This window comes from Chlorocebus sabaeus, chromosome 10, assembly GCF_047675955.1.
Source record: "Chlorocebus sabaeus isolate Y175 chromosome 10, mChlSab1.0.hap1, whole genome shotgun sequence".
In the NCBI taxonomy this organism is placed as follows: Eukaryota; Metazoa; Chordata; class Mammalia; order Primates; family Cercopithecidae; genus Chlorocebus; species Chlorocebus sabaeus.
This window is the reverse complement of record NC_132913.1, coordinates 3,061,740-3,086,433: the sequence shown is the minus strand read 5'-3', so window position 1 is coordinate 3,086,433 and position 24,694 is coordinate 3,061,740. Positions and strand designations below refer to the sequence as shown.

The 24,694-nt window shown below is 61.0% G+C and overlaps 1 protein-coding gene across 1 annotated transcript in view; it reads right to left on the bottom strand.

Moving 5' to 3' along the window:
- The window catches only part of HS6ST1 (heparan sulfate 6-O-sulfotransferase 1), a 53,387-nt gene extending 34,584 nt beyond the window's left edge, over positions 1 to 18,803 (bottom strand). Inside the window, exon 1 of the mRNA XM_007964571.3 lies at positions 17,960 to 18,803. Coding sequence (XP_007962762.1) covers positions 17,960 to 18,486 — 527 coding nt within the window. The 5' untranslated portion in view covers positions 18,487 to 18,803. The remainder of the gene's footprint in view (positions 1 to 17,959) is intronic.
- Positions 18,804 to 24,694: the final 5,891 nt, after the last annotated feature.

The following is a 24,694-nucleotide window of genomic DNA, read 5'->3' as shown; positions in this document are numbered from 1 at the left end:
GGGTGGGCAGAGGGCTACACCCCACCTCCAAGTTGGGGTCTCGCCAGCCCCCTCCCATCAGCACTCAGGTTGTCTTGTAAAGCCCAGGCTGGGGCAGCAGGAGAGAGTCAGACCTCGGCCTGGGTAACGCTCTGCTTCTACTGCTGAATTCACCAAACCAAGGACCCCAGCGGCTTCCTCTGTAAAATGGGGGGCTTCTCCATAGTCCCAAGCAGACTTCAAACTCCTGAAACCAGAACTACAGGCCCAGCCCCAACCCACGGCATAAGCTGAAGGCACAGCTGGCATGGACGAGGCTGTGCAGGAGGCCCACGTGGGGAGGCCTGCCCCCCGGAGAGGGCCGGCAGTCCCAGGACCCAGCTACCATCCCCACCTGGACCCTGGCAGGGATGGGACACTGCAGAAGACGGAGGGACACACACCCTCTCCCAAACCAGCGTCACCTTGGGCCGTGCTGGTGACCGGGTGGTGCTTCCAGGGTACGCCTGCCCCCAGCCCTGCACCTAGGCCACGCCAAGGGGGCCGTGTGTTCTCGGAGGTGTCTACGTGGGGTGCTGTGTACACAGAGGTTTCTCTGGGTTCTTGGTCCCTGAAGCTGAGCAGCTCCAGTCCCCCTCCCAGCAAGTAGGGAAGGACAACTGGGACCCCCACAGGACTGTCTGTCTAGCACCTGTTGGTAATTAATCTCTTCGGCTGAGACTGAAAAAACTGAGGGCAGGGTGGGCAGGCCACCTTGAGTGACGCAGGTGGAGGACGGGGATGCCCAGGACTGGGCCCAGCTCCTGCCCGGCATCATCGTCTGGCCACACCCAGGGCCCCTGCCGTGCCAGCTGCCCCCATAGTCAATCCATGAGTCCCACAAAGTGGAGGTGCCTGGCGCAGACCCTCCTCCCAGTTGCTCAGGGTGTGTCTCGCCCTCCAGAGCAGCTAGTCCCATACCCGTCCTAGCCTCGGCCAGAGAGAGCTGCCGCCGTGTGCTGCGTGTGGTGGGGGTGGGTGTGATGGCATGTGCCTGACAAGAAGTGAGTGTCTCTGTCATTGTCATTAGCTGGGGAGGGCAAAAGAAAGGAACGGGAGCTCTGGATCACAACGTTTGAGAAGTCTGGGCTTTTGGGTGCTTGGACACACGCAGCGACAGCCTCCTGAATGATCTATAGAAACCGGCCTTCCCTCCCTCTGTATGGGGTGGGGTCCCTGGGGGCTGCAAGGTTCTAGCCACTCCTCTGCGTGGGGCAGACATCCCCAGGGGCTCCATGGCTCCTGCGCCCTGTGTGCCAGGCAGGGGTTCTCAGGGGCCTGTGGCTCCAGGCCACCCTTCCTGTGTCTGAAGTGACAGATCTTCTTTGGAAAAGAATCTCCTCTAATATCCTTGGACCATTCCAAAGACTTCTGAGGGCTCGGGATGGAAGAGCAGCCCAGCTCAGAGTGGAAAATTGCTCAGCTCTTTAAGGGACCAGTGGGAAGGAATTTCAAACACGAGGAAACGTCCCCAAGTGCCAACCACTTGTAAGGAAAAGAGGAATTCTTGTTCCAGAATGTTTCTGAGTCACCACCGGCACCAAAGCATGAGCTGCTGCCAGGGGTGTGCGCACATGAGTGTGCGCGTGCCTGTGTGTGTGAGAGCATGCCTGCTTTGTCAGCCGCTGCTCAGCCCTGGGAGTCCTCCAGCCTCTCACCCTCAGGGGTACATGTGTGCTGGTCTGGAGCCTGCAGCTGATTCTGCCCGCTGGGCCCAGCCTCCATGGGGTCTCCTGCACTCATGGACACTGGGCAGCATGCGCCCCCGGGCCCCACTGGCTCACGCAGGCATCGGGGCTGCCAGGCAGTCAGGGACACCATGCCGGCTGGTGTCTCCCTGATGGGAACAGCTCAGAGGCTCCAGCTTGGCCTGAGGGGAGGGAAGGCAGAGGACGGGGCTCTCCACGGTGCCGCCAGCTCCTCTCCCTGGAAAAAGTCATGCCCCAATCAGAAGATATTCCCGCTAGAGTCCTGAAGCCAGTCCCATCCCTCAGGACATCCTGAGGCAGTGGGTGTCACCGCTCAGTGTGACCAGAGTGGAGGCTGTGCCTGGGGACTTCTGGCCAGGTGCTGGGCTCCGGGCTGGCGCTGCTGCCTCAGGGGGTCTGAGAGGCATAGCTAGGGGAGGACACCTGGTCTCAGGCCCCATGACTCAATGGCCACCTGCGAAACTGGGGACCCTGAGGTCAAAGAATGCCACCGGCAGCACACACGGGTCAGGCTGAGCTGGGGCTGTGCAGCCAAGGCTAGGGGCGCGTGTGTGTCTGCATGTTTACTGATGGATGCTTGGTGTGTTCACTTGTGGGAGTACGTGTGGGGGGTTCTCTTACTAAGCATCCAATTGAGGACACTCCCATGTGATCCATTCCCTCCCAGCCCCGGCCCTGGGACCATCTGCAGCTCCTCTAGGTGTAGGGCTAGCGGCTCCCCAAGGGTGCACCCAGTCCTCTCTTGGGGCCCAGGAATGGCTCTGCACACAGATGCTGGTGACTGAGCGGCTCCTGGACACAGTGGCTCCCTCCCCAAATCCCCCGCTACTCCTGTGCCTGGTGGTTGGCTCCCCTCCCCTCACTCCTTCAAGCTGCACACGTGATCCTCCCCACCAAGCCCCTGCCACCCTTCGGCTTCAAGGCATTTCCTGATTCCGGGCCCTGGCAGCTAGCTCTCTCACTGCAATGGCTCTGTGGTGGGGCCTCTTCTGCACTGGCCCCCATCGGAGTCCACCCTCCCAAGGCCTCTTCTGGGAAGACAGCCGGCCAGTTCCCTGCTCTGCACAGGGCAAGGCCTGGCCTCTCACCAGCTCCAGCCCCTTCTCCCCTGACCGCCTGCCCTTGAGGGCCTTGCTCACAGCACCTTCTGCCTGCAACGCCCTCCTGTCCTCACCCCTCCCTGTGTGTTCCTCCAAAGTGCTGACCACAGGTTTCTCTAGCCCCCCGGTCTAAACCCTGGGAGCCGGGCCCACACACGTCCGACCTGCTGCCCATTCCTGGGAGGAAATGCCAGGCTCTTCCGGGGCCTGGCCTGCCCCACTCCTGATGCTCAAGGGCGAGGCACACAGCCAGGACACCTCCACTCTCCATGTTCTCTGAAAGGATGTCCCAAGATGCCGACCAAACATGCAGCCAAGGTGTGATTTGCAGCATCCCAGAGAGCAGTAAAGGCAGGGCCAGGAGGGTGTGTGAAGTGCCCAGGGACACGGGGCCACGTGGAGAAGTTGGGAGCGGGTTGACCTTGACCCTAATAGCACAACACCCACGAGGCCACCTGAGGGCTGGGGACAGCTCTATGTAGTGCCTCTGTGCTTGCGAACAAGTTCTAGAATCAACATGCATTACTGTTACAGTAAGAACAAAACCGAAGTATCTAAAATGTAGTTTCCAGGTCTAGCACCCACTAACGCAAAACCCTGAGCTCCAAGTCCCACCTGCACATGCACCTGTCCGGCCCAGATGCTCCTGCGTACACGGTGGGGAGGACACCGCTAGGCAGCCCCGTCAAGTGAGCACGTGCCACCAGCTGGCCCTGCCAACGTCCTTCTGCTTCATGACATCCAGCCTGCTAAAGGCGACATCTGGGAGGTGCCTAGAAATAAATGGCTGAGGCTCCCTTGGGAGAATGCCACTGCAGCCCAGTGTGGGTGCTCAGTTCCTCACTCAAAGGCCACTGTGGTGGCTTTTAGGTGTCAGCTTCACTGGGTTAACAGACACCAAGATTGCTGGTAAAGCTTTGTTTCTGGGTGTGTCTGTGATTGGCATTTGAATCGGTGGGTTGAGAAAGGAAGACCGCCTTCTCCAACGTGAGCAGGATCTTCCCACCTACCACACGCCTCAGCAGAACAGGAAGGTGGAGGAAGGGCGAATCCCTTCTCTCTTCTGGAGCTGGGACACCCATCTTCTGCCCTTGGACATCAGAACTCCACGTTCTCAGGCCTCTGGGCTCTGGGACCCAACACTGCAGCCCCCAGGTTCTCCAGCTTGCAGATGGCAGATCTCAGGTCATCTTAGTCTCCCTAATTGCATAAGCCAATTCCCCTAATAAATCCTCTCTCACCCGCCTCTATATATCCTGTAAGTTCTGTCCCTCTGGAGAACCCTAATACAGCTCCCCTCCCTGATCCCTACCCCAGGGGATGCTGCCAGCCATGTTCATCCTCTGGAAGTATGTCTGAGCCTTCAGAAACTGGGTCTCCCCCGTGTGGGTGCTCCCCAGGGACGGAGATGGTACGTGGTACAGGCCTGGTGAGAGGAGGGCCTCTAGCCCCTCAGGACAAGGACCACTGCCTGGGTGCCAAGTTGTCTTTGGTTACGGGGCAGGAGGACGAAACAAGTACCTGCCACAGACTGCAAGGCCCTGGCATCCCTTGGAGGCTGCCTTGCTAATGGACAACTGCAAAGGACTCCAGAAAGGTCCCTGGGCTGGCTGGTGTAAACTCTGGCCCTGCCCATCTGGCTGGTGACCTCTGCCCGCGGGTCCCCTCGGGAGAGGAGCCCAGCACTGCAGCAATGCACACAGTCACTGCAGTCAGATGCTGCCCCAAACCCCTCTGCCACTGGGAAGATATGGAGGCACCCAGGTACCAGAGGACAGTGACAGGGACACGGTCCCATCAGAGAGCTCACGGCAGTGTTGCACAGTGGTGGCAGCCCTCACGGGGTCAGTGAGAGGACCCACCCTGGAGCACTCAGCATCTCAGGAGTGACACTCAGGAGTGGCTGCCTTCCTCTCCTGCACCTAGGCTGGGCTGGGCTGCACTGGGGAGGATGGGTGACTGAGCAGCCACACACACTTGCAGGCCATCATGCCCTGGCTCTGTGGCAAACCATGGAACGTGGTCCCCAGGCTCTTCCCGGTGGCCCAGGGCAGCACCTGTGATCTGTGTGGAATGCACAGGGTCAATGTCATGCAGGAGGCAGCTCCCTGCGATGAGGGCCTCCTAAGCTCTCCATTCTGGGATTCTCCAGCCTTTGCTGGCCTGACCCATTGCCTACCTGGGTCCCCATCTGAGCCACTTGCTTAAGGAGGGGGGTTTGCTCCTGTCCTGGAACAGCCATACCAGTCCCCCTACCTGCCTTTTACCCACTGGGTGAAAGCTGACACCCCTCCACTTTATAAGAACAATGTTCTCTGCTGGGAAGGTTGCCAGCCCAGCTTCCAGGAAAGCGGAGGAACAAACCCCTCCTTGCCGGGCTTGGCTTCCCGACGGGCCTGCTTGGATGGTTAAAGCATGACTTGGGAGGCCTATACTTTCGCAGGGCTCAGGATGTGGGCCGACAAGCAGCCCTGTCTGGACTTGCGTGAGCAAAACCAACTGCTCAGACCTGCTCACCTTCCTGCCTGCCAGGAGGGAACAGAGGCAGGAGAGGAGGGGCCTAGAGCCCTGGGGGCTGTGGTGGGCGGGAAGGAAGGAGGCTGTGGCAAGGGTTGGAGTCTGGCCCATTGAGGCCCTTGTTCTCCAGGCAGAGCTGGAACCTGCTCTCACTCCGGGGCTCACCTTCTCCCCGGCTTAGTGCCTGGGCAGGGCCTCTCCTTACAGGTGACATCACAACCCTCTCAACTCCCCAGGAGACCATCTGCTCTGCCTGCCCTTGATCCTCTCAGGGGAGCTGACGCATCACACCTGGTGACAGCTGCTTCCAGCAGGTGGCCACTCATTCCGCTGGACCTTGAGGAAGGTGGGCCGGTGGTCCCTTGGGACCTGCCCAGGGTCCCTGCACCATCCTGGGCTCCCTGGAGAGCCCACCACTCACAGAACAGCTGTGTTACCCTCCCAGAGGCAGGGACCGCGGTGGACGTGAGCCCCATGCCTGGCTGACGCCTGGCTCCCCACTCTGGGGAGTGACCTGCCTGCACCTTGTCACTGGGAGGAGTTTAGGGGAAATCCTGGAGGCACGGGCCTGTGTGTGAATCCCAGCTCTGCCACCGGTGGCCTTAGGTGATGAGTTAGTTAGGCTCTTTGAGTCTCAGTTTACTCATCTGCAAAACGGGGCCCCTGACAGTGAGGCCTGAATGAAACTGGCCTGGCCTGGAGTGGGTGGCAGTCGGTCACAGCCCCTCTCCGCTCCCAGACTGCACCCTTGGGAGAGGAATGCCCTCCTTTGTGCCTCCGCTCCTCAGCAGTGCCACCACGCTGGCATCACCCCACAGCACAGCACCTTCCCTGGCCTTCCCTCCATCAGCTGCGGTCGGGCTGGAGGACGTGGCTGCACCGCTGTGAAGGTTTCCCTGCCAGGGAATGTGGACCGGGATTCCAGGCAGAACGCAGCTGCACGCTCCGCAGCCCGGCGGCTCCCTGCTCCAGGACGACACCCCCACCCCACCCTGGCCACGATGACGCAAACACAAAACCTCAGTGCTTACAGATCCTGATCTCTCAAGGTCACCAACGCTCCAGAGAGGTAAATATTTACACAGGAGCCTCCAAAGCTCATAACTCAGAGGGGAGATGCCACCCCTGCTGCCTAGGGGCTGCAAACATTTGTTCCTGCAAGCCCTACAGCAGAAGGTGCTTTCTAATTCTCAGGTGGACGGTGCTGTGTAGGCCCTTCTGTCCGAGGCCAGTAGGGGCACGGCAGCAGGGGTGCCGCAACTATGGGGCTGGGGCCACGTGGGGCGGGGCACATTCCAAGGCTGGGATGATGGGGGGGCTGCCACCCCCCCGCTCCTTTCCGAGGGGGTGCGAGAAGCTTCATCTACAGAACAGTGTCCTGCAGGGGCAGCCCTGGGTGCTCCCGCAGCAGACGGTGCCCAAGGGGCCTGGGGACTGAGGGCAGGGCCAGGCACCAGGCTGGAGGCACAGACAGCAGTGTCGTCAGTGTCATGGGGGGAGGCTGAGGCACGGGGTGTGGACATCCAGCTCCTTGGCAGGGCTGGGGGGTGACACAGGCAGGCTTCACTCTGGGAAAGGCCCACCTAGGTTTTCACTGGGAGTTGGGGTGACTTCAGAGCTGTGGGTTCCAGGCTCTGGATTTAGCTGGTTTTAGCTGGGTTTCCTTCCAACTCAATCTCAAAGGGACCCCAATACATGGGGCAAAATCGCTGTGAGGGGGCCCTGGCACAGGAAGAACTGCCTGCTCGTCCGGTCTTCCTGGGCTCGGGACCATGCAGGTGCCACTGTGGGCACTACTGAGGATCTCCAGGGAAAGCCCTGGAGGGTGCGTGCTGCAGAGAGGATGCTGGTCAGCTGCTATCTGTCCACCCGCTCACACTAACAAGTCCCCGGCTGAGCTCTCACTGCCAGCAGGGTCCCATGGGGTTCAGAGGTCAGCAGGCATACCTCTTCTTGGCATCTGCCTTAGCTGCAGGATGGGATGTGCCTGGGCCAGCCTGGCCCTACCTGGTGCAGGCGCCGGGATGCCACAGGCCCGAGCCCACACACGGAGAAATGATGAACAGGAGGAGAGAAGCGGACAGCGTGCTACCCACAGAACCCTTACAGACCGATACGCAAAGAACAAACAACGCTGCAGGGAAAACAGGCCAAAGACACGAACAGCTCGGTGGAGGAGACCTCAGTGGCCAATAAACACATGGTGAGACACCGTCTCTCCGCCAAGGGGAGACACGCACTAAAAGCACAGAGGTCCCACTTCCCGGCTCCTGGCCTGGCAGAAATGAGCCAAGTGTGCCCGCCCAAACAATGGGGAACCACAGGCACAGCATGGTGGTGAGGAGAACCTCCCTCTGACACACTCCTAGGGACACGTAAGGACGGTGAGCGAGCGCTGTGGCCGCACCTGGACTGTGACAGCCAAAGTGAAATGCTCCCCGCAGCTGCATTAGAACCGAGCACAGATCCGTCTGGACTACCTTGATGTTAAGTTCAGCAGTCAATGAATTAAACATGCATGTCAGGAACCAACAGGGATAGATCTCAAAACAAGGCTGAGTAAAGACAGCAAGTTGCAGAAGGTCAAGCAGAGTTTGATGAGGGTTCTGGAAAATTAGTAACATCAAAATGGCAGTGTGTATCGTTTAAGGAATACACACATCTACAGCGAAAGCATAGACACAAGGGCAGGAAACACGTGAAACACAGGACAGTGGTGCTGAGCGAGGCTGCGGGGAGGCAGGGGAGGGGCGGAGCACAGTGTCTTCACCTGCGAGCGCACCCAGCTCTGAGGCTGCAGTGGGAACAGAGGTGAAACTCCACAGGGCTCCCCAGTTACACCCCCGGAGATGCCATGTAGGGGGCGATGGCAGCTGGTGGGGTCCAGGGAAGGGAGGAACCACTGCATCTGAGGAACAAGGCCTGGGCCCTCAGCCAGGCGGGCCTCTGCGCAGGGCCACCCACCCCTTCCTCCTCTTGACCCTGAGTTCCTCTTGGTTGGGTCTCGAGGTTCTCAGATGGCTGGGGGTGGGGTCGGGCTGCCGCCCACAGGGTCTCACGACCTGGGCAGCAGGACAGACGCGCGCAGTCTCTATATCCTGGCTGCCGGCCAGGGAGGGCCAGAGCTTTTGGGAGATCCTGGCAGAGACAACCTTTTGTCAAGTGGGCAGTCAGGAAGGCACTGGGCGGTCCCAAGGCCATAGCCCAAGGTAAGCAGGAGACCCCCACAGCCAAAGCACAACATGCTCCAGGTCATCGCCTCGGAAGGCCAGTGATGACGTTTGGTGATGTCCCAGATCACAGGACCCAACCTGCCCAGACTTCAGCTGCTCTGCGGGAAGCTTCCTGCAAACCAACCGATTCATGGAGAGAGAACAAGGGCTGACTTCCTAGCTGGCTCTGGAGGTCTCTTCCCTGTCTCCAGGAGAGCCGGGCCACATTATAGCCTCTTACAGTACACAGGCCACAGTGGAACTGAGGGTGACACTCCAAGTGCCTACGTACCGCACAGGCGCTATCAGTGTGCCCATTTTACAGACGGGGAACCTGAGCTGCAGAAGCCTATGAGATGCAAAGCCAGGATTTGGCCCAGCTGCTCTGGCTGCAAGCCTGGGGCCTCTCTTTTGCTCTGCTGCCACCCCTGGTACGGTCCCAGGTTCCCCAGCCCCAAGGTGGGTCCCGGCCAGCCTGGCCTGCCCTCCTTGTTGCTGGGTTACCCATAGAACCTCTGTCCCTGTTTGCTGTGGAGGGTGATGGTGTGGAGCTTGCAGAGTGGACTCTCATCTCCCACCACTCCATAAGGCAGGAGAAGAAAACAAGGCTGAGTATTCCCAACTTCTCTAGGCGGGAAAGGGGCCAGAGCTAGAATGCAAACTGGGCTGGCCCCAGAGATCGGACGTTCCAACGTTCACCTGACAACTTCCGAGCAGCGGCCTGGGCTGACCAGTGGAGGCCACTCCTAGGGAACAACTGGGATCCTGGACGAGGACCAGGCCTGCCTCAGCAGGAGGCCCTGCCACAGGGAGATAACAGGCCCCTGCCCCTGCCGATGACCAGCGGGGGCGGTCACCCACGGCCACCGACCTCTGTGGCCTTCAAGGCTTCGTAAACAATTAACTCCAGAGCTTCAGTCTCTCCAGTTTGTATCTTTCCAGACAATTAGCGGTTTGCTCTGACGGCCCTCCTGTTGGGCCTTTTAACGTTCTCCGTGTAAACAATCCCAGCAGCTGCGCTGGTCACGTGTGGCCTTCAAAGGCAGGCCAGGTGCAGGCCGTCGGGAGCTGCCTCTCACTGAAGCCTTGGCCCCGCGGCCAGTCTCCCCACGGCACGCGGACAGCTGCTGACGGCTCGCTCTCCCGATGAGGAACTGGGCCTGCACCAGGCTGCGGAATGCCAAAGGGTTATGAGTGGCCATGGCTCCCATAGGACACGGACACGGTCCGGGGCTGAGGGATCATGCGGTCACAGGGGTCACGGTTAATAAATCACTGGTTCCTCTACAGAACCAAATGGCAGACTGCCACCCCCTTTTAGAGATGGGAAGACTGAGGCTCAGACAGATCTCTACCTGGGCCCATGAGACCCACCGGGTCCAGCCACAAGGTAGGAGGGGCTGCCCAGGGCACTCCTCTCTTCCTTGGACTCTCACCAGAACTTTCCAGAAGAAGCCCACCCAACACACATCCCAGGGCCTGAGCAGACAGCTGAGTCCCTACGGATTCCCTGCCCTCCACCACAGCCTCAGTGCCTGGTCTGCACAGAGGGGACCCAAGAGCTGCCGAGGTGGCCTTGAGGCAAGGAACGTGGGCCGTGCCACCCCCACAGGCACCCTCCCCCAGGGAGCCAGGCCCCAGCCCCAGCCCCAGAGCACACACTGTGTGAGTCAAGGAATCAAGGACCAACAGTGGGGTGGGTGTGAGGCCCCAGAGGTCCTGCGCCCTGGAGGGGGTTCAGGGCAGGGGCACCACAGCAGCAGAAGGCCACAGGCTGGCAGGCACGGGTGCAAATCCTCAGCGCGGCTCCCAGCACCCACAGAGCTGGCTCAGGAGCAGCTGGTGGCTCGGAGGGGGAGAGCCGTCCTGGATGGTTTTCGCTCCATGGTCAAGGAAGACAGCCCCAGCTTCACACCACGGCTGGGGTAGGACGTGTGTGGTCTCTGGTGACTGGACAGCCTCCCTCCACCATCTGCTGAGCCTAAATGCCCTCTAACAGCCTCTACCCTGGGTTGGGTGGTCTGGGATCAGCACTTGAATGCTCCTGTGTGCGCATGTACCTGCCATGTTTTTCCAAAACGACAGCCCTTGCAAGCTGGGGACTTGGGACAATGCCCTATCAGGAAAGAGGCACTTTCAGGAAAGGAACAGAGAGATTAGGCCACAAGTCCCACAGTCAGAAAGCAGCCGGCCTGCATGCAGGGGCCTGTCTCCACTCACGCTGTCCCATCTCCACTGCCCCCTCTTGCTGTGACTGGCCGGGTCTCGGATGCCGTGTCTGAAACCCAACTGTGCTTTCCAGGCGTGGTTTCCATTCCACACCCCTGCGCATCCTGCAAACCGTGTGCGTGGGAGGCTTCTCCACCCGCTCAGGGCACTGCAGCCCATGCCTCTTGCTGCCACCACCTCACTGTCATTTGGGTGGAGCAACCTTATCCCCTAGGTCTAGACCTATTTTTTCAGCATAACATACCCCACCCAAACCCCAAACAGACAGCAAATCTTCATAGAAAGAGCCAACTGAGTCTCTGAAAAGGCAACAGAACAATGGTCTTAAGAGATGAAAACCTTTTTGCAAACAAAATGTCACCTCACCTAGAAGTGCTGCCGTGTGGAGTGGGCCTCAAGGACAGGAGAGCAGGTGCCAGTGAGTGTCCAGGTGGCTGCAGAGAAGTGCCCGAAAAGCAGCTGGCAGGGGATGGCCCGAGTCTGCCTCCCGCCTGAATCACGCAGCCCTTCCAGTGGGGCTCCCCTCTGACGGGGCCCTGTATGCTACCACTCGGTAACTGCTCCCCGGAGCTCGGCTTCTCACGCTCTTCCCGCCTCAAACCCGAAAGACCCACCACACGCTACCACCAAGTGGGGGTTGAGCCCAGTCCTGTTGCCTCCGTGATGCTCGAGGTCTGACCCAGAAACACCCCCCAGTCTTTCATAGGGGAATTCAGCCCCACAAAATGCCACGTGGGATGGTGATGGCACCCAGAGAGGGAAGCTGAGGGGTTGGGGAGACTCCCGGGCTTCCCACCTCTTCACCCTCTAGCACCCACTGGGGCAGAGCAAGGACATAGGAGCAGAAGGATGGCCTAGACCCAACTGCACCCACACACGCTCACAGCACTGCCCCTGCACGGCTGACCCTCCCTGGGCTGGTGGTGGCATCGGTGGTGCAGGACCAGAGGAGTACCTGAAAAGAGCCCGATCTTATGGGGAGGTGGCAGAAGGGGCTGGCCACACTGTGCCAGAAGTCAAGCACCGCCATGGGCAGTCTCTGTTGCCAGGGGGCCGACTCTCAGGCAGCCTCGCCAGCACTACCTTTGCAGAGCCCAGAGCCCAGGCACGATGCCCGTCCTTCTGCTCTGAGTGAAGGCCGCCAGATGTCGTCCAGTAAACGCAACCACACAGGCCTACGTGGGAAACTGCCCGGGTCTGCCCAGCTCTCAGAAGCCCCTGTGTTCTGCATCTGGCTGGCCTGGGCCGGCGGCGATTGCTCCGGCCTGCAGACAGTCTTCCACAGGCACGCAGGGGTGGCGGGGAGCAGAGGGCTGGGTGCGGCATACAGCCTTCAGGACAGACACACAGACAGATGTCCACATGCCAGCTCCTGGCCCTCCAGGCTGAGGGACTGGCACGTTCTCCAGCTTCTCTGGGGCCTGACTTCCTTGTGTGGAAAATGGGGCCGATCTTCATATACTTGTCTTGTGGGAGTGCTGGGTCCAAAGATGACCCATTCCAAGTGCCTGTTAAGCACTCAGGGGACAAGAGTCACCCTGCCAGCCTCTCTACACGCCCCATGGCTTGTCACGCCTGTTCCTCAGAGAGGCAGAATTCAGTCCCACAAAATGCCACGTGGGACAGTGATGGGCACCCAGAGAGGGTGCATCCCAGGCCCCTGGAAGCTGCACCCCTCTCTCAGCAGGGGTGAAACTCAGTCACCTGTGAGCAGGTGAGGACATGTGGGTGACTGGGCACGGCTGCTCCCAAGCACCCTACATAGATGGGCCACCCCGAGAGTGCACTCACGGGGCAAGGCTTTGCAATAAAAACCAGAAGATTGGCACTTTTTGGTGATTGAAGAAAATAACTTAAAAAAGAAATTCACAATAGGCCGGTGCGGTGGCTCGCACCTGTCATCCCAGCACTTTCACAGGCAAAGGTGGGCAGATCACCTGAGGTCCCAAGTTCGAGACTAGCCTGGTCAACATGGTGAAATCCCGTCTCTACTAAAAATATAAAAAAATTAGCCAGGTGTGGTGACGGGCACCTGTAATCCCAGCTACGTGGGAGGCTGAGGCAGGACAATCGCTTGAAATCGGTCGGTAGAGGTTGCAGTGAGCTGAGATCGTGCCACGGTCCAGACTGCACTGGACAGAGTGGGACTCCGTCTCAAAAAAAAAAAAAAAAAATTCACAAGCTATTCAGTACCAATGAGCGTGTCCCTGACGTGGGTGCTCACAGACCACAGGTGGGAGCACACCAGGAGCGGGTGTTCCGAAGAGGCAGGTAACACTTCCACCGAGAGCAGTAAAACATTCAGACTCTTCAACTCAGAAACTCCACTCCCAGAAATCACCAAAGGAAACCAGAGCTAAGCGGAAGATTCACACACAAGGAGCAGTCCTGCAGCAGTCCCCACAGAGTACAGAATGGGCAACCTGCACGCTCACCCACTGCCAGCCAGCGGTGGCACACCCAGAGCGGAGCAGCTGCAGCCACTCAAATACTAAGTTTTTAATGACTACAGACAACATTTATGGTGTAATTTATACGACGGCTTCAATTACAGTGGAAAAACCATGCATGGGGAATGGATGATTCTCCTTCTCTTCCTCTGCCTCGTACTTTCCTCCCACTCACCTACCAAACAATCATTAGAACCACAACAAAGGGGGCGTGAAAGAAAAAGCCTCCAAGTCCTGAAAGGAGGACAAAACCAGGCCCCGGAGGACGCCAGACCCGACGTGGCCATTCCCCCCGCATGGCAGCCAGAACTCCCCCGAGGAAGAAACCTGGATTCCCTGGCCCTGGGGACCCAGGTGGGCACTGCACTCTCTGACGCAGGAGCAGGAGTCCCCAGGGCTCCCCGCAGCCCACGTTTTACGGATGAAGTCCCTAGGACAGGAAGCTCTGGCTTGAAGACCACCACAGCAGCATAGCAGAAATGATCTCCCAAGCCAGAGGACTGTCTAAAATGATCCTGTCACCAAACCATTTGTAAGTTTGCCTTATCATGTGTCTGCTTTAAAAAAAGAACTTTTTTTAAAAAAATGTGTTTTTAGTGAAAATCCAGAAGCATCTTAACCACAGATTCCCTTCTCATCGTAACCAAAGGACTCTCTAGGCAATGCAGGCGGCAGTGACACCCCCAGCCCGGTCCCCAGGTCCTGTTCATTGGCCCCAGTCACATGCTCTGGGTAACATCTGCCCCCATCACGGCAGATGAGGGTTTGTCCCTTGATCTCAAAGAAGAAAGGGATTATGAAGGTAGGGTGGGAACTGTCGTGTGCCACAGAAACAAAAGCTCTCATCTAAGCCCACCCCCGCCTGGTCTGCCTCACCAAAGAGCCCCCCCCAGGTTCTCAGGGAACAGCACGACACTCAAGGCCGACTCCGTGAACTTGAGTCACAGGGAAAGGGTGGGGACAGAGCCCAGATCCTGCAGAGCCCAGGAAGAAAAAACATTCTCACGGTGCCAGCAAGAGGGCAGTGCCTACTCAGCATCAGGCCACAGCAGTGCCAATGCACTGTGCAGGTGCCAGGGTGGCAGATGCGAGAGCAGTTGAGGCGCCTAAGGCAACAGGGGAGTCTAGGAACAGAAAGCCAGGGAAGGCTTCCTGGAGGAAGGGGCATCTGAGCAGAGACTGAAGGGAGGGGAGGAGCAGGCAGAACAGTGGAAGAGGAGAGCAGGCACGCCAGGTGGAGGGCACACAGGCCCAGCACCAGGCAGATTTCCGGAGTCTGAGAAGGCGTCAGGATCACGGAGGGCAGGTCAAAGGCGAGGCTGCAGGCACCGAGAGGGCGCATCACGGACCTGCGGGCTCCTGCGCCATCCCTCCTGCAAGGAAGCATTGTCTCTGCAGGGCAATGTCACAGAGGCTTCGAGCCCACTGAGGGCTCCAGAGAGGCCCTGGTGCAGAGAGGATGTGAGCTGGGCCCGGGACCCCGGCCAAGGTGGCCCGGATGCCACACTTGGGCTCCAGATGCCCTCCATGGCTCCAAATGAAGCCTACATGATCTCAGGGACATTTCCAGGGTGGCCCAGGCAAGACCTTAACCATGCCTCCTCCTGTGTTGCCTTTAGGCAGACGGGAAGAGAAGGGGGGAGGTTCTGGCTCTGGAGCACCGTCCGGACCCCCTGAGCGACAGCAGAGCATGCGGCGCTGAGACATTCTAACCGAGTGGTCCCTGGAATGGCCGGCTATTTGGCTGCTGCCTGGGGATGGCCACACCTCTTCAAGGCCAGGCAGCAAACGTCCTTCCAGGGCAGTCTTACATGCACCCTGGCTGATGTTGGCGGATGAGGCAGCCGCCACAGTGAACACAGGACCAAAGAGGGACCCGCCAACGCTCTGCTCACACTTGTTTCTCTCTACCAAGGCAGCCAAGCACTAACAGCCACTAGAAGTTCCAAACCATATTCCAGGAAGATGTCAAAATCCTGTCCATCTCCATGTGTCACCTGAGTGTACGCCCAGCTGAGAGCAGCAGGCTGATGCTGTGCAATGGGGAGGCTGGCAGCCGGGAAGAGCCCCACCTCTCTTACGTGCACCACAGGCCCACTGAGGCCCTCACAAACCGCCGCAGGGGATGGGAGGGGCTTGGTGGAGAGGTTCCAGGAGCCAGCCTTGGGCAGGGAGGTGGGCAGAGACAGGAGGAAAAGAGGGTCTCGGTCCCCAGAGAACACGGAGAGGGCAGTGCAGAGTCAGAGTGAAGACACCACAGGAGGGCCAGGGTGACACCTGAGTCTCCTGACACCAAGCCCACTTCACACCAGGCACCCCAGCAGGGACGGGCACTGCCCTTGATAGAGAGTAGCTGGGTCCCTGGGCAGATGGGGGAAGCGCATGCCAACTGCCACAGCACAGCAGCTTAGCCCAGCCCCAGCCTGGGCCAGAGGACTCAGGTGGCGGGGTAGCACTTAGCAGGTGGACCTCGGTGCAGCTCGGCCCTGCCAGCACAAAGCCAAGATTACCTTGGCCTCCTGAGGAAGCTCGTTAAAAAAGCAATCTACCTAGTGCCTGCAACAGAAATGAAGGGAGTGGAGGCGGAGAAGAGGGACTCGGGGGGCAGGATGCTGTCACCTGCCTGGTAGCACAACCCACTTCCAGAGTGGGCGGCAGAGGGGGCATCCTGAAGGCCCTGGAAGCCCCTCCCAACCCTGCCATATTCTGCTGAGATAGCAGTTTCCAGGCTGGCAGCCCACCTCCGCGAGAGGCATCTGTGTTTTCCGTTCTTGCTCCACACATGCTCCCTGGGCAGGGGGAGCCGGGCCGCCCCAGTGCAGCACCTGGCGCCCCATCAGCCCCACGTGGTCCTCCCACTCTCATGGACAAACTCCAGAGACAGGAGGCCAAGGCCCTTCACCGTGGGGACCCACAGGCACACAGGGCTGCAGGGAGAGTGTCCTGGTTGCAATCTAGGGCTGAGGTGGCCTCTGCCGAGCAGGCTGGCTTCAAAGGCTCCGGCTTCTTGGCAGCCTGAAGCTTCCACACACTCCTCTTAGGCTGCCGATCCAAGTCCCTCTGGCAAAGGGGGTGGCCCCTACCCTCTTACCCGCCACAGGCAGGGAGGCGCCTGTTGGTATTGGTCAGTGACCAATTCTGGAAGCCTACTGCTCCGGCTGGCAGAAAGGCGGTGGGGGCATGGCGGCAGTCCCAGGCACAGCTCAGTCTAGCATAGAGCGGCTGGACCGGGGCTGGGGGGCCCTGCAGCAGGAACGTGCATCTGTGCAAAGCAGACCAAGTGCTGGGCCGGAAGTAATCCTTCATGGGCCCTAGACAGGCAGTTCTGTGACCACCAAGTGTAAAATGTGGCCGTAAGGGGCTCAGAACATCACCTCCCAGGCTGAGAGCTGCTGTGCGTGCGTGTGCATGCGTGTGTGTGTGTGTGTGTGTGTATATACAGTGGGGGGTGGGGGGAGAAAGGAAAGTGGGAAGATGCTCCTCCAACTCTAGGACCCCCATTTCCTGACAGTCTGAGAAAGACCAGAGCAAGGACTGAGGGCTGCGCAGGGGAGCAGTGACTTGGACTCTGCTCAGCTCCAGGCTGGCCGGACCTTCCAGGCTCCCCAAGTACACCTGAGAGCTTGCAGCCTCTGGACCCAAGAGCGCCAGCCAACAGGCCCACAGCCACCCAGCCTCCTATCACCAGCCTGTCTGCAAACTCAACCCTAAGGCAAATTTGGAAGAGAAACAAAAGGCAGACAAGAAGCCCTGCTCCTGGCCCTTCCCAGCCCAGACTTTGGGGAGGAAGGACCCGAATAACCCAACTTTAACTGCTGGAAACCCAGCAGCATCCCAGGTTCCCCTACAAAAGGCTTCCCAGGAGAGCTGCCCCGGCACCCCTCCCATGCCCTGTGTCCCCACGCAGCTCAGCTCTGTGCTCCCCAACTCCCGCAGACATGGGGCTGGGGGACGCCAAGAAAGAGGTGTGGCAGCACAGGTTCCCTGGACCAGCTCAGCTACCCCTATCCTGGCCCGTGGCTTCCTGGGGAAGGTGGTCCCCCATCGGCTGGCTTTTGTTCCTCTCTTCAGGCAAGCTTGTGCCTGGAAGAATTTGGCTGGAAGGCCCCACTGGGAGGACAGGCGGTACTACCTCTTCCCCGCCCCCAGCCCCAGGTCAACAGGGCCTTTGTTCTACCTGCACACACCGGCAGGCAGGCGGGCAGAGCCAGCCCCCTTCCCTGGCAGCTCCCCCACCCTCTGAAGGCAGGCACTCCAGGCACAGGGGCGGCACCTCACTACTCTCCCTTGCACTTTTGGGACCACAGCACCGAAGCGGCACGGGGAAGCCAACACTCCAGGTGGGCCACGCACACACCCAGAAGCCCGCGTCCCCAAGTCCGGCGGGCCAGACGTCACGGCGCACAGCAGGTAAGGTGGCCCGAGGGCAGCGGGCGGGGACCCTGGAGAAAACCCGGGCGCTGTGCAGCCAAGCCGGCAGTGGGGCAGTACCATGCAAGGAAAAGAGGGTGAGAGAGAGGTCAGAAAGCGCGGTGACAGCCGGCCAAACCAGAGAAGCTGGGAGCCTCGGGCGCCCGGCAGGTCGGGGGGGTGGCGGCGAGTGGGGGCCCCCAAGAGGGCAGAAGCGGGTGGGGAAGGCAGGGCCGACCCAGTACTGCCCGGCGGGCACACGGCCCGGCCTCGGGGGCGCAGCTGCGCGAGGATCCCGCCGCCCCGGCGCTCACCTGGGCGTGCGCAGCGCGGCAGAGTCGCGGCGGTCCAGCACGCCGGGCACGCAGTTGGTGAGCTCGGTCCAGTCGGCGTGCAGCCCGCAGCTCCAGCCGGTGGAGAAGCGGGAGAAGAGCCAAGTCTCGCGGCGGTTGGGCCGGTAGCAGGTGCACTTCTTCTGGCCGGGCCGGCAGTCGCAGGGCACCTCGAGGCGTACGTTCTGCACGAGGTGGCGGCCGAAGGTGGTGCCGCCCGTCTTCTGGATGTGCAGGAAGACGATCACGTCGTCGCCCTTCATGTCGAAGCGCAGCGAGCGCTCCAGCTCGCGGACCGGGAAGTAGTACTTCTTCTCGTAGTGGGGATCGGGCGTGGGGAACAGGTCCAGGTCGTCGGGCGGCGCGCGGCCGCCGGGCGCGCCCAGGCTCAGTCCCGGGCCCGCGTACTGGTACAAGATGAGCATGAAGCACACCGAGCCCGCCACCACCAGCACGAACTTGCTGGCGCGCTCAACCATGGTCCTGCCGCCGGCGCGCCGCCGCCGCATGTGTCACCATCGCCGGGGCCCGGGCGCGGGGCGCGGGGCCTGGGAGGGCGTGGGGCGCGGGCGCAGCTGCCTCCGCCGCCACCCGCGCTCCGGCCCGGCCCGGCTACTCGGCGCCCAGGCCGCCCGCAGCGGCTCGGGCCCCGACCCTCCGCGGCGCCATGGCTGCTCCTCGCCCGGCCCCAGCTGCCCGGGCCCGACGCCTGACTCCGCTCCCGCTCGGCCCAGCTCCCGGCCCCGGCCCGCACGGCGCGCCCCGCGCCCCCAGCACCGGCAAGCTCCGCTTCGCTCCGCGCCGAGAACGCTCTGCGCCGCCCCGCGCGCCGCCGCGTCTCCGCAGTCCGCCGCCGCCCCGCCCCGGCCCGCCCCCGGCCCGCCCCCGTGGCGTCTCTTGACGTCGCCGCCCGCGCCGATCCTCGGCCCCGCCCCCGGAGTGCCGGGGGCCGCCGCGGGTGCTGGGCGCGGGACCAGGGTCTGCGGCGGTGGCAGGGCCGCTCGCGGGCGGGCAGCCGGGGACTGGGAGGTGATTCCGCCCGCAGGGGCGTGGGGGACCCACCAGCCGCGCGGAGCCCAGGCGTGGGAGGCTCTCCTGGCTGGGGCCGCGGCGGCTGGCGCCTCCGGAGCCTGGGTCCGTACCCCTCCTCCCCAAGTCCCGCCGCCCGCTTCCCTGCAGCCCGCGCGGGAGGAAAGGCCTTGACCTTGCCCTCCGGGGCGCTGAAGTGAGACGCCAGCCGACTGGGCTGCACTTCCAGGGACCAGGGCGGCGGGGGCCGCGCACCGCGGGAGCCGAGAGGGAAAGCCAGGCTTTCCGTTCCTGCCCGACCCCCTCACCCCCGCGGCTGGCTTTGGGACGGTGCCCCGCAGCCCGGCATTGAGAGATGTTGGGCTGTCTGCCGAGGCCTGCGGACCAGCTTTATGGCTCCCTCCTTGTTTGAAAGCAATTTCAGACCCGGTGCGTTTCCCCCCCCTCCATGTTTATGATACTCCAATGAAAGAGTTATAAAACATTGAGCCAGGTCTTAAGGATCGTGAGTGCCCACCAAAGGTTCTGGCGCTCGTGGGTCGGTGGGAGAGTCCAGCGGCCCGGGCCCATCCTGGCCTCGGAGGCCTCGCTCCCCTTTGGCTCACGTGTGGCCCCGGTGGTGCGGGTTCCTCGCTCGCCGCTGCCCAGCCTGGCAAGCACGCGGCCTTCGTGGGGCGGGGGTTCCCGCCAGGTACCCACTCACGCTGCCTGGGCTTTGGCAGTACTCGGAGGCTGCAGCCCGTCGGAAGCGCAGGAGCGGGGCTAGGACCTGTCGGGATCTCGCAGCTGCAGGGCCGGCCCCGGTGGGCCCTAGTGTGTTGGTTCGGGCCAGCGCGGCTCTGGGAGCGAGTCCGGCTGCCAGGCTGGGGTCCCAGTGTCCACATCAAGCGCTGCCGGGGACGGGGCAGGGGGGGGCCCTGCCTTCCGTTCTGTTAGGGGCTGGAAGCGATCATCGGGTGTCAATGATGCCTCAGCAAAGCTGTTAAACATAGACAGCATCACACCAGACAGCCCTCCCGGAAGCAAACACAGAGAGCTGGAAAAACCGACACCCCAAACCCAGCTGGGCGGGCGGCATGCATTTTCCAAAGGGACTGCAGGAATATCCGCTGTGGATGGCGGTGCAGTCCTCATCCCACACAGGTGGGGCCGCCCTGCAGTGTGGCTGGACCTGTCTGCTTCTGCCTGCAGCCCTTTAACACAGCCTGTGGCTGAGCCCTGGGGAGCCTTCCTGTATGGCCTAGGGGACCACAGCTGCCCCAGGTCCACCCTCGAGATGTTCTTACCCAGATAAGAATCCTCTACCAAGTGCTACATCATAATTAAGACTGCTTTTTTGGAGACCTACTGGGTGCCAGGCACTGTAGAGGTGTCATTTCCAATTCCATCAGCAAATCTTCGAGGGTAGGCTGTGATACCCATTTACAGAAGAGAAAACTGAGGTTCAAAGGGGTTAAGACCCTGGTTCCAGGGCCAACCCCTGTCACCCCGTGAGAGTCAGCAGAGCTGGAATCCTGATTCCTGCTGTGAGCCCCAGAACCCTGCCCTTCCCCACCTCTGCACTTGCCCCAGCTCCCCAGGCCAGGAGTGAGGGCAGTGAGAGCGTCTACAGGGGCCACTCCTCAGCGCCTGGTGACCGTCACTGCCACCAAGGAGGAATGTGGACCCAGAGTGTTCAAGGGAAAGCTGGAGCAGCTCCGAAGGCCAATGAAGCCATCGGTGCTTGGGCCATGGCCCCACCCTGTGATGATCTCACTGTCCCAAGGGGGAACTGAGGCCCAGGCAGGGAAGAAGTGCCCGTGATAAGGTCCCACCCTTGAATGGGAGCCAGAGCAGTCTGACCCATGGAGCAATATCTCCCCGAAGGAGCTATTTAATCAAACTTCATACCTGCCACACTGGCTGATGGGGAGCACCCACATTAGCCAGGAAGCCCTTTCTTTCTAGAATTCTCTTAAGAGGAGGGAGATCTGCCTGGTTCGCTACAGGACTTTGCTCAGTCTTCCACTTTGCTTGAAGCTCTGCGCATGCACCTGAGACCCCAAGGCTGTAGGTGAGTTTCTGGGGTCTGAAAGTCAAGTCACATGAGCCACCCATCAGTGGACACTTGAGCCGAGTGGAGGGCACCTCGAGCCCTCGTTGGCGGGGCAGCTTGCATCACGCTACTCCCCACCACTTCTTGCTACTCTCCGCGATGAGTCCTCAGTGTCATGTCTTGGAAAATGGACAGAAACACAGAGTCTGGTGCTGGCCTGGGATTCCAGGAGGTCAGCGGACACAGCCAGAGCCTCAGGAGGTGCGCTCTGCGCGCTGTTTCCTTTCTTCCCTGCGTGATCTCCTCGTTGGGCAAGGTTTGCCCCAGGCCCGAGAGGGCATATGAACTGTTTGCTAGGGGCAGCTTCTAGCCCTGACTGCTTGTGGAGTCCAGGGAAAAGCACTGGCAGCTCTTCTGCTCAGTGGCTTTGTCCCCTAAAGATCCATTTCACCAATTCTTTAATGTGTTATCTCTGACTCAATGGCAAAGAAAAGTAACAGAACACGGCTAGTGGCAGGCTGTGATGATCCCAGAAAAGGCATTAACGTTCAGCTTCAGGAGTGAAGCCTCTTTCCCGGCCCACCGTGCTGTCTCAGAGTCTGAGAACCACGAGATCAACCGCGGCGCCCCCTCCCGGCGCACAGTCCCGCGGGCAGCCGCGCGGGGGCAGCACGCGGCCCGGCCCCCGAGCGCCCGCGGTTGACTTTGCAAAATTGGGGGATTTTCCACACTTTCTTCCCCAGTCGTTGGTCCGGCGGCCGCCCATTGTTGTTTGCGAAGGGGTGGAGGAGGGCAGTTGCGTCTGTCCTCAGAGCCTCCCCTGGGGCCGGCCCTGCTGCCCACGCGGGGCGGGGAGAGGGGTCTTGTTTGGGGACAAACTTTTAGAGGGGACACCGGCTCGCGCGGACCCGCGGGGCCCGGCTCCGGCCCCGACCCCGACCCCGCGGCGGGCCTGGGGCGCCGGGCTGTGCGCCGTGGACGCCGCTTCCTCCAGGGTCGCCAACTCCCGTCCACAGCCGCCTCCTCCAGGGAGCCCCGTGGCCCCTTTGCCGCCCAGTGGCCCCCTGCCGGGCTCCTCCTCCAGCACCGGGGGTCGCCTGGGCTCCCACGCAGCCCGCAGACGCGGCGGGTCTTCCCAGGGCCCGAGGGGGCGCGCTCTGAGCGCTGCCCGGGGACAGCAGGGGTCCTGCGGTTCGGTGGAGGGCCACACTGGAAGGGCCACTCCCTTCCACGCCCTCCCAGGGCCTCCCCGTTCCCTGTGCGCTCTCTGCAGGATCTCCAGGCCCGCTTCAGTCCTTAGGGGAAGAGGGTGGGATAAACAGAGGAGGAGAACCTGAGCAATTCGGAGGGGCAGCGTGGTCCTGGGCTTGCCCACACGTCCTGCTGACCGGGTGACCTCCCCCTGGCTGGCCCCCTGCCCTCGCGTGTGACGTGGGGTTGTTGGCAGGTGGGGGGCTTGGCCTGCTGCCCGGCCGGGATTCTGAGTCTGTCCAGTGGAGCCCACCCTCCTCCCCAGGTAGAGGGGCTGTGGGCAGGCCAGGCAGGTTCTGCCAGCTTGGGAGGCAGGACAGGGGCCTGATAATGTTGCCCAAGGGCATCGTCCTGGTTCTTCTGCTTGAAACTTCCCAAGAGACATGTCTTTCGAGGGCCAGGGCGGAGGCGGACTCACAGCCTGGATGGGGTCGGGGGTGACTGCTGGCAGCTTCCAGTGGCCAGTGGGCCTCTTCCCAGATGGCTGTCATTCTCTACCCAAAGGGGTTTGGACCCAGCCGGGTCAGGGAGCCACCAGAGAGGGCACTGAGCAGCTTGAAAAGCTCCACTGGTGGGGATGTTCCCTGGGGGTGGGGCGGAGTGGATAGTGGCCCTCTTGAGGGTGAAATGGGCTAGTCCGAGAAAAGTCACTCGACCTTGGGGTGCTTGCTGCTCCCACCCCAGCTCCTGGAGCTACCAGGGGCCGGGGCATGGGTGGAAGAAGGCCTTGGTCCCAGGCCCTGATGTCCAGAAGGGGATGGTCAGTGCCCTCCAGGCAACCTTGCCTGACTGTCGGGGCTCAGGACCAGCTCCCGCTCCGCTTCGCTCTCCGTTGGCTGGACTGGCCACCCTGTCTGTGGAACTCACCTGGCGCCAGTGCCCTTCCTGGAGGATGATGGCTGGCCCCCATGCTCCTCATCACCAGGTCCTGCTCTTTTTACCTCCATTCATCGCCACTGCCATTAAAGAATCACCCTCCTGCTAGATTACAGTTGGCTTGACAAGTAGGTTGACTGTTCTGATGGAAGCTTCTCCTTGGTGGGCCCTGGGCCCTGGGTGGAGACACAGAGGTCAGACACAACAGTGGCTTTATGGAGAGGGCCCTGCCCCGCACTGTGGGGAGGGGGACTCATCTGTCCCTAGGCCAGGCCTTGGCACGGCAGTGGTAAACCTGGCTGGCCTTGGCTCTTCCTGGAAGCTCTCAGTGACCGTGTTTCTTTATGCACCAAATAGCAATGGTTCTTGCTGTTCGTTTCTCTCCCTGCCCTCCTTTAAGAAGGAGAGTTCATGGGGATTAGACACGCCGGGGGGGGGGGTGACCTCGGCCCCTGGTGGGAGGAGGCTGTGTCCCTCTCTGGGCCCAGGGCCTATCGGGCAGCAGCAACGTGTACTCTAACCTCACAGCATCCAGGGACAGGGTCACACGTCGGCAGGCGGCGCAGCAGGCGGTCCTCCTGGCTGAAGGCCTCGGCTGGTGACGAGTGCTGTGGTGCTGTTCAGGCCAGTAGACAAGAGGGGGCCCATTTCTGTCAGCAGACGGGATGCGGTGTGGCTCACACCTGCTGGGCTGGAGGCTGTGCTCCACCCAGGGCCTCAGGCCGTGTGTGATAACAATAAGCACCCTGCGGTCAAGGTGTGTGCGCTGAGCCCTTGTCAGGCCGCATCTCCTATAATCCAAGGCAGCTCTGTGGGCCTCTCTTTGTAGATGGGGAGGCTGAGCCCCAGGGAGATGATGCCGCTTGCCAAGGTCACAGAGCCAGTGGGTGCTCAGTTGAGCCCGCGAGGGTGGGAGAGGCCGCCCCTCCGGTAAGGGGGCTGGAGAAGGGAGTCCACACCATGGCCACGCCTGTCTGCACCGTTGCCACTGCCATGCTGTCTTGACCAGCCTTGGGCCGGTGAGGGCCTTCCGGCAAGTGTTTTGCCCTTGACTTTGGCTTTTGGGTGACTGGGGTTGGGACGCTCCTGCTACCCTCAGGTTGGTCCTTGGAGGGACCCCCTGGGCTGGGGGCCAAGGAGGAGGGTCTCCACCTCAGTTGTAGGAAAACAAAGTTAGGCATTATCATTAGGAGCAAAGGTGCTACGTTCACACCGCAGCTCTGTCTAACCAGCTGTGTGGCCTTCGGCAAGTTACTTAACCTCTCTGAGCCTTGGTTTCCTCATCTGTAAAGTGAGGATAATAATGGGACCTACTTCACAGGGTCATGGTAAGGAATAAGCAGGCAAACGCTTATTCCACAGCCCTGTCTAGGCCGAGGGCTAGGTATTCCTACTGTCGAGTTGTGGGAAGCACTGTATTAGCATCCATATATTCCAAACCAGCTACGCGGCTTCTCCCATGTGCCAGGCCCTCGTGTGCGCTGGCCTCCTCTGTGCATGATTGTCTTCGGTGCTCTCGGCTGCCC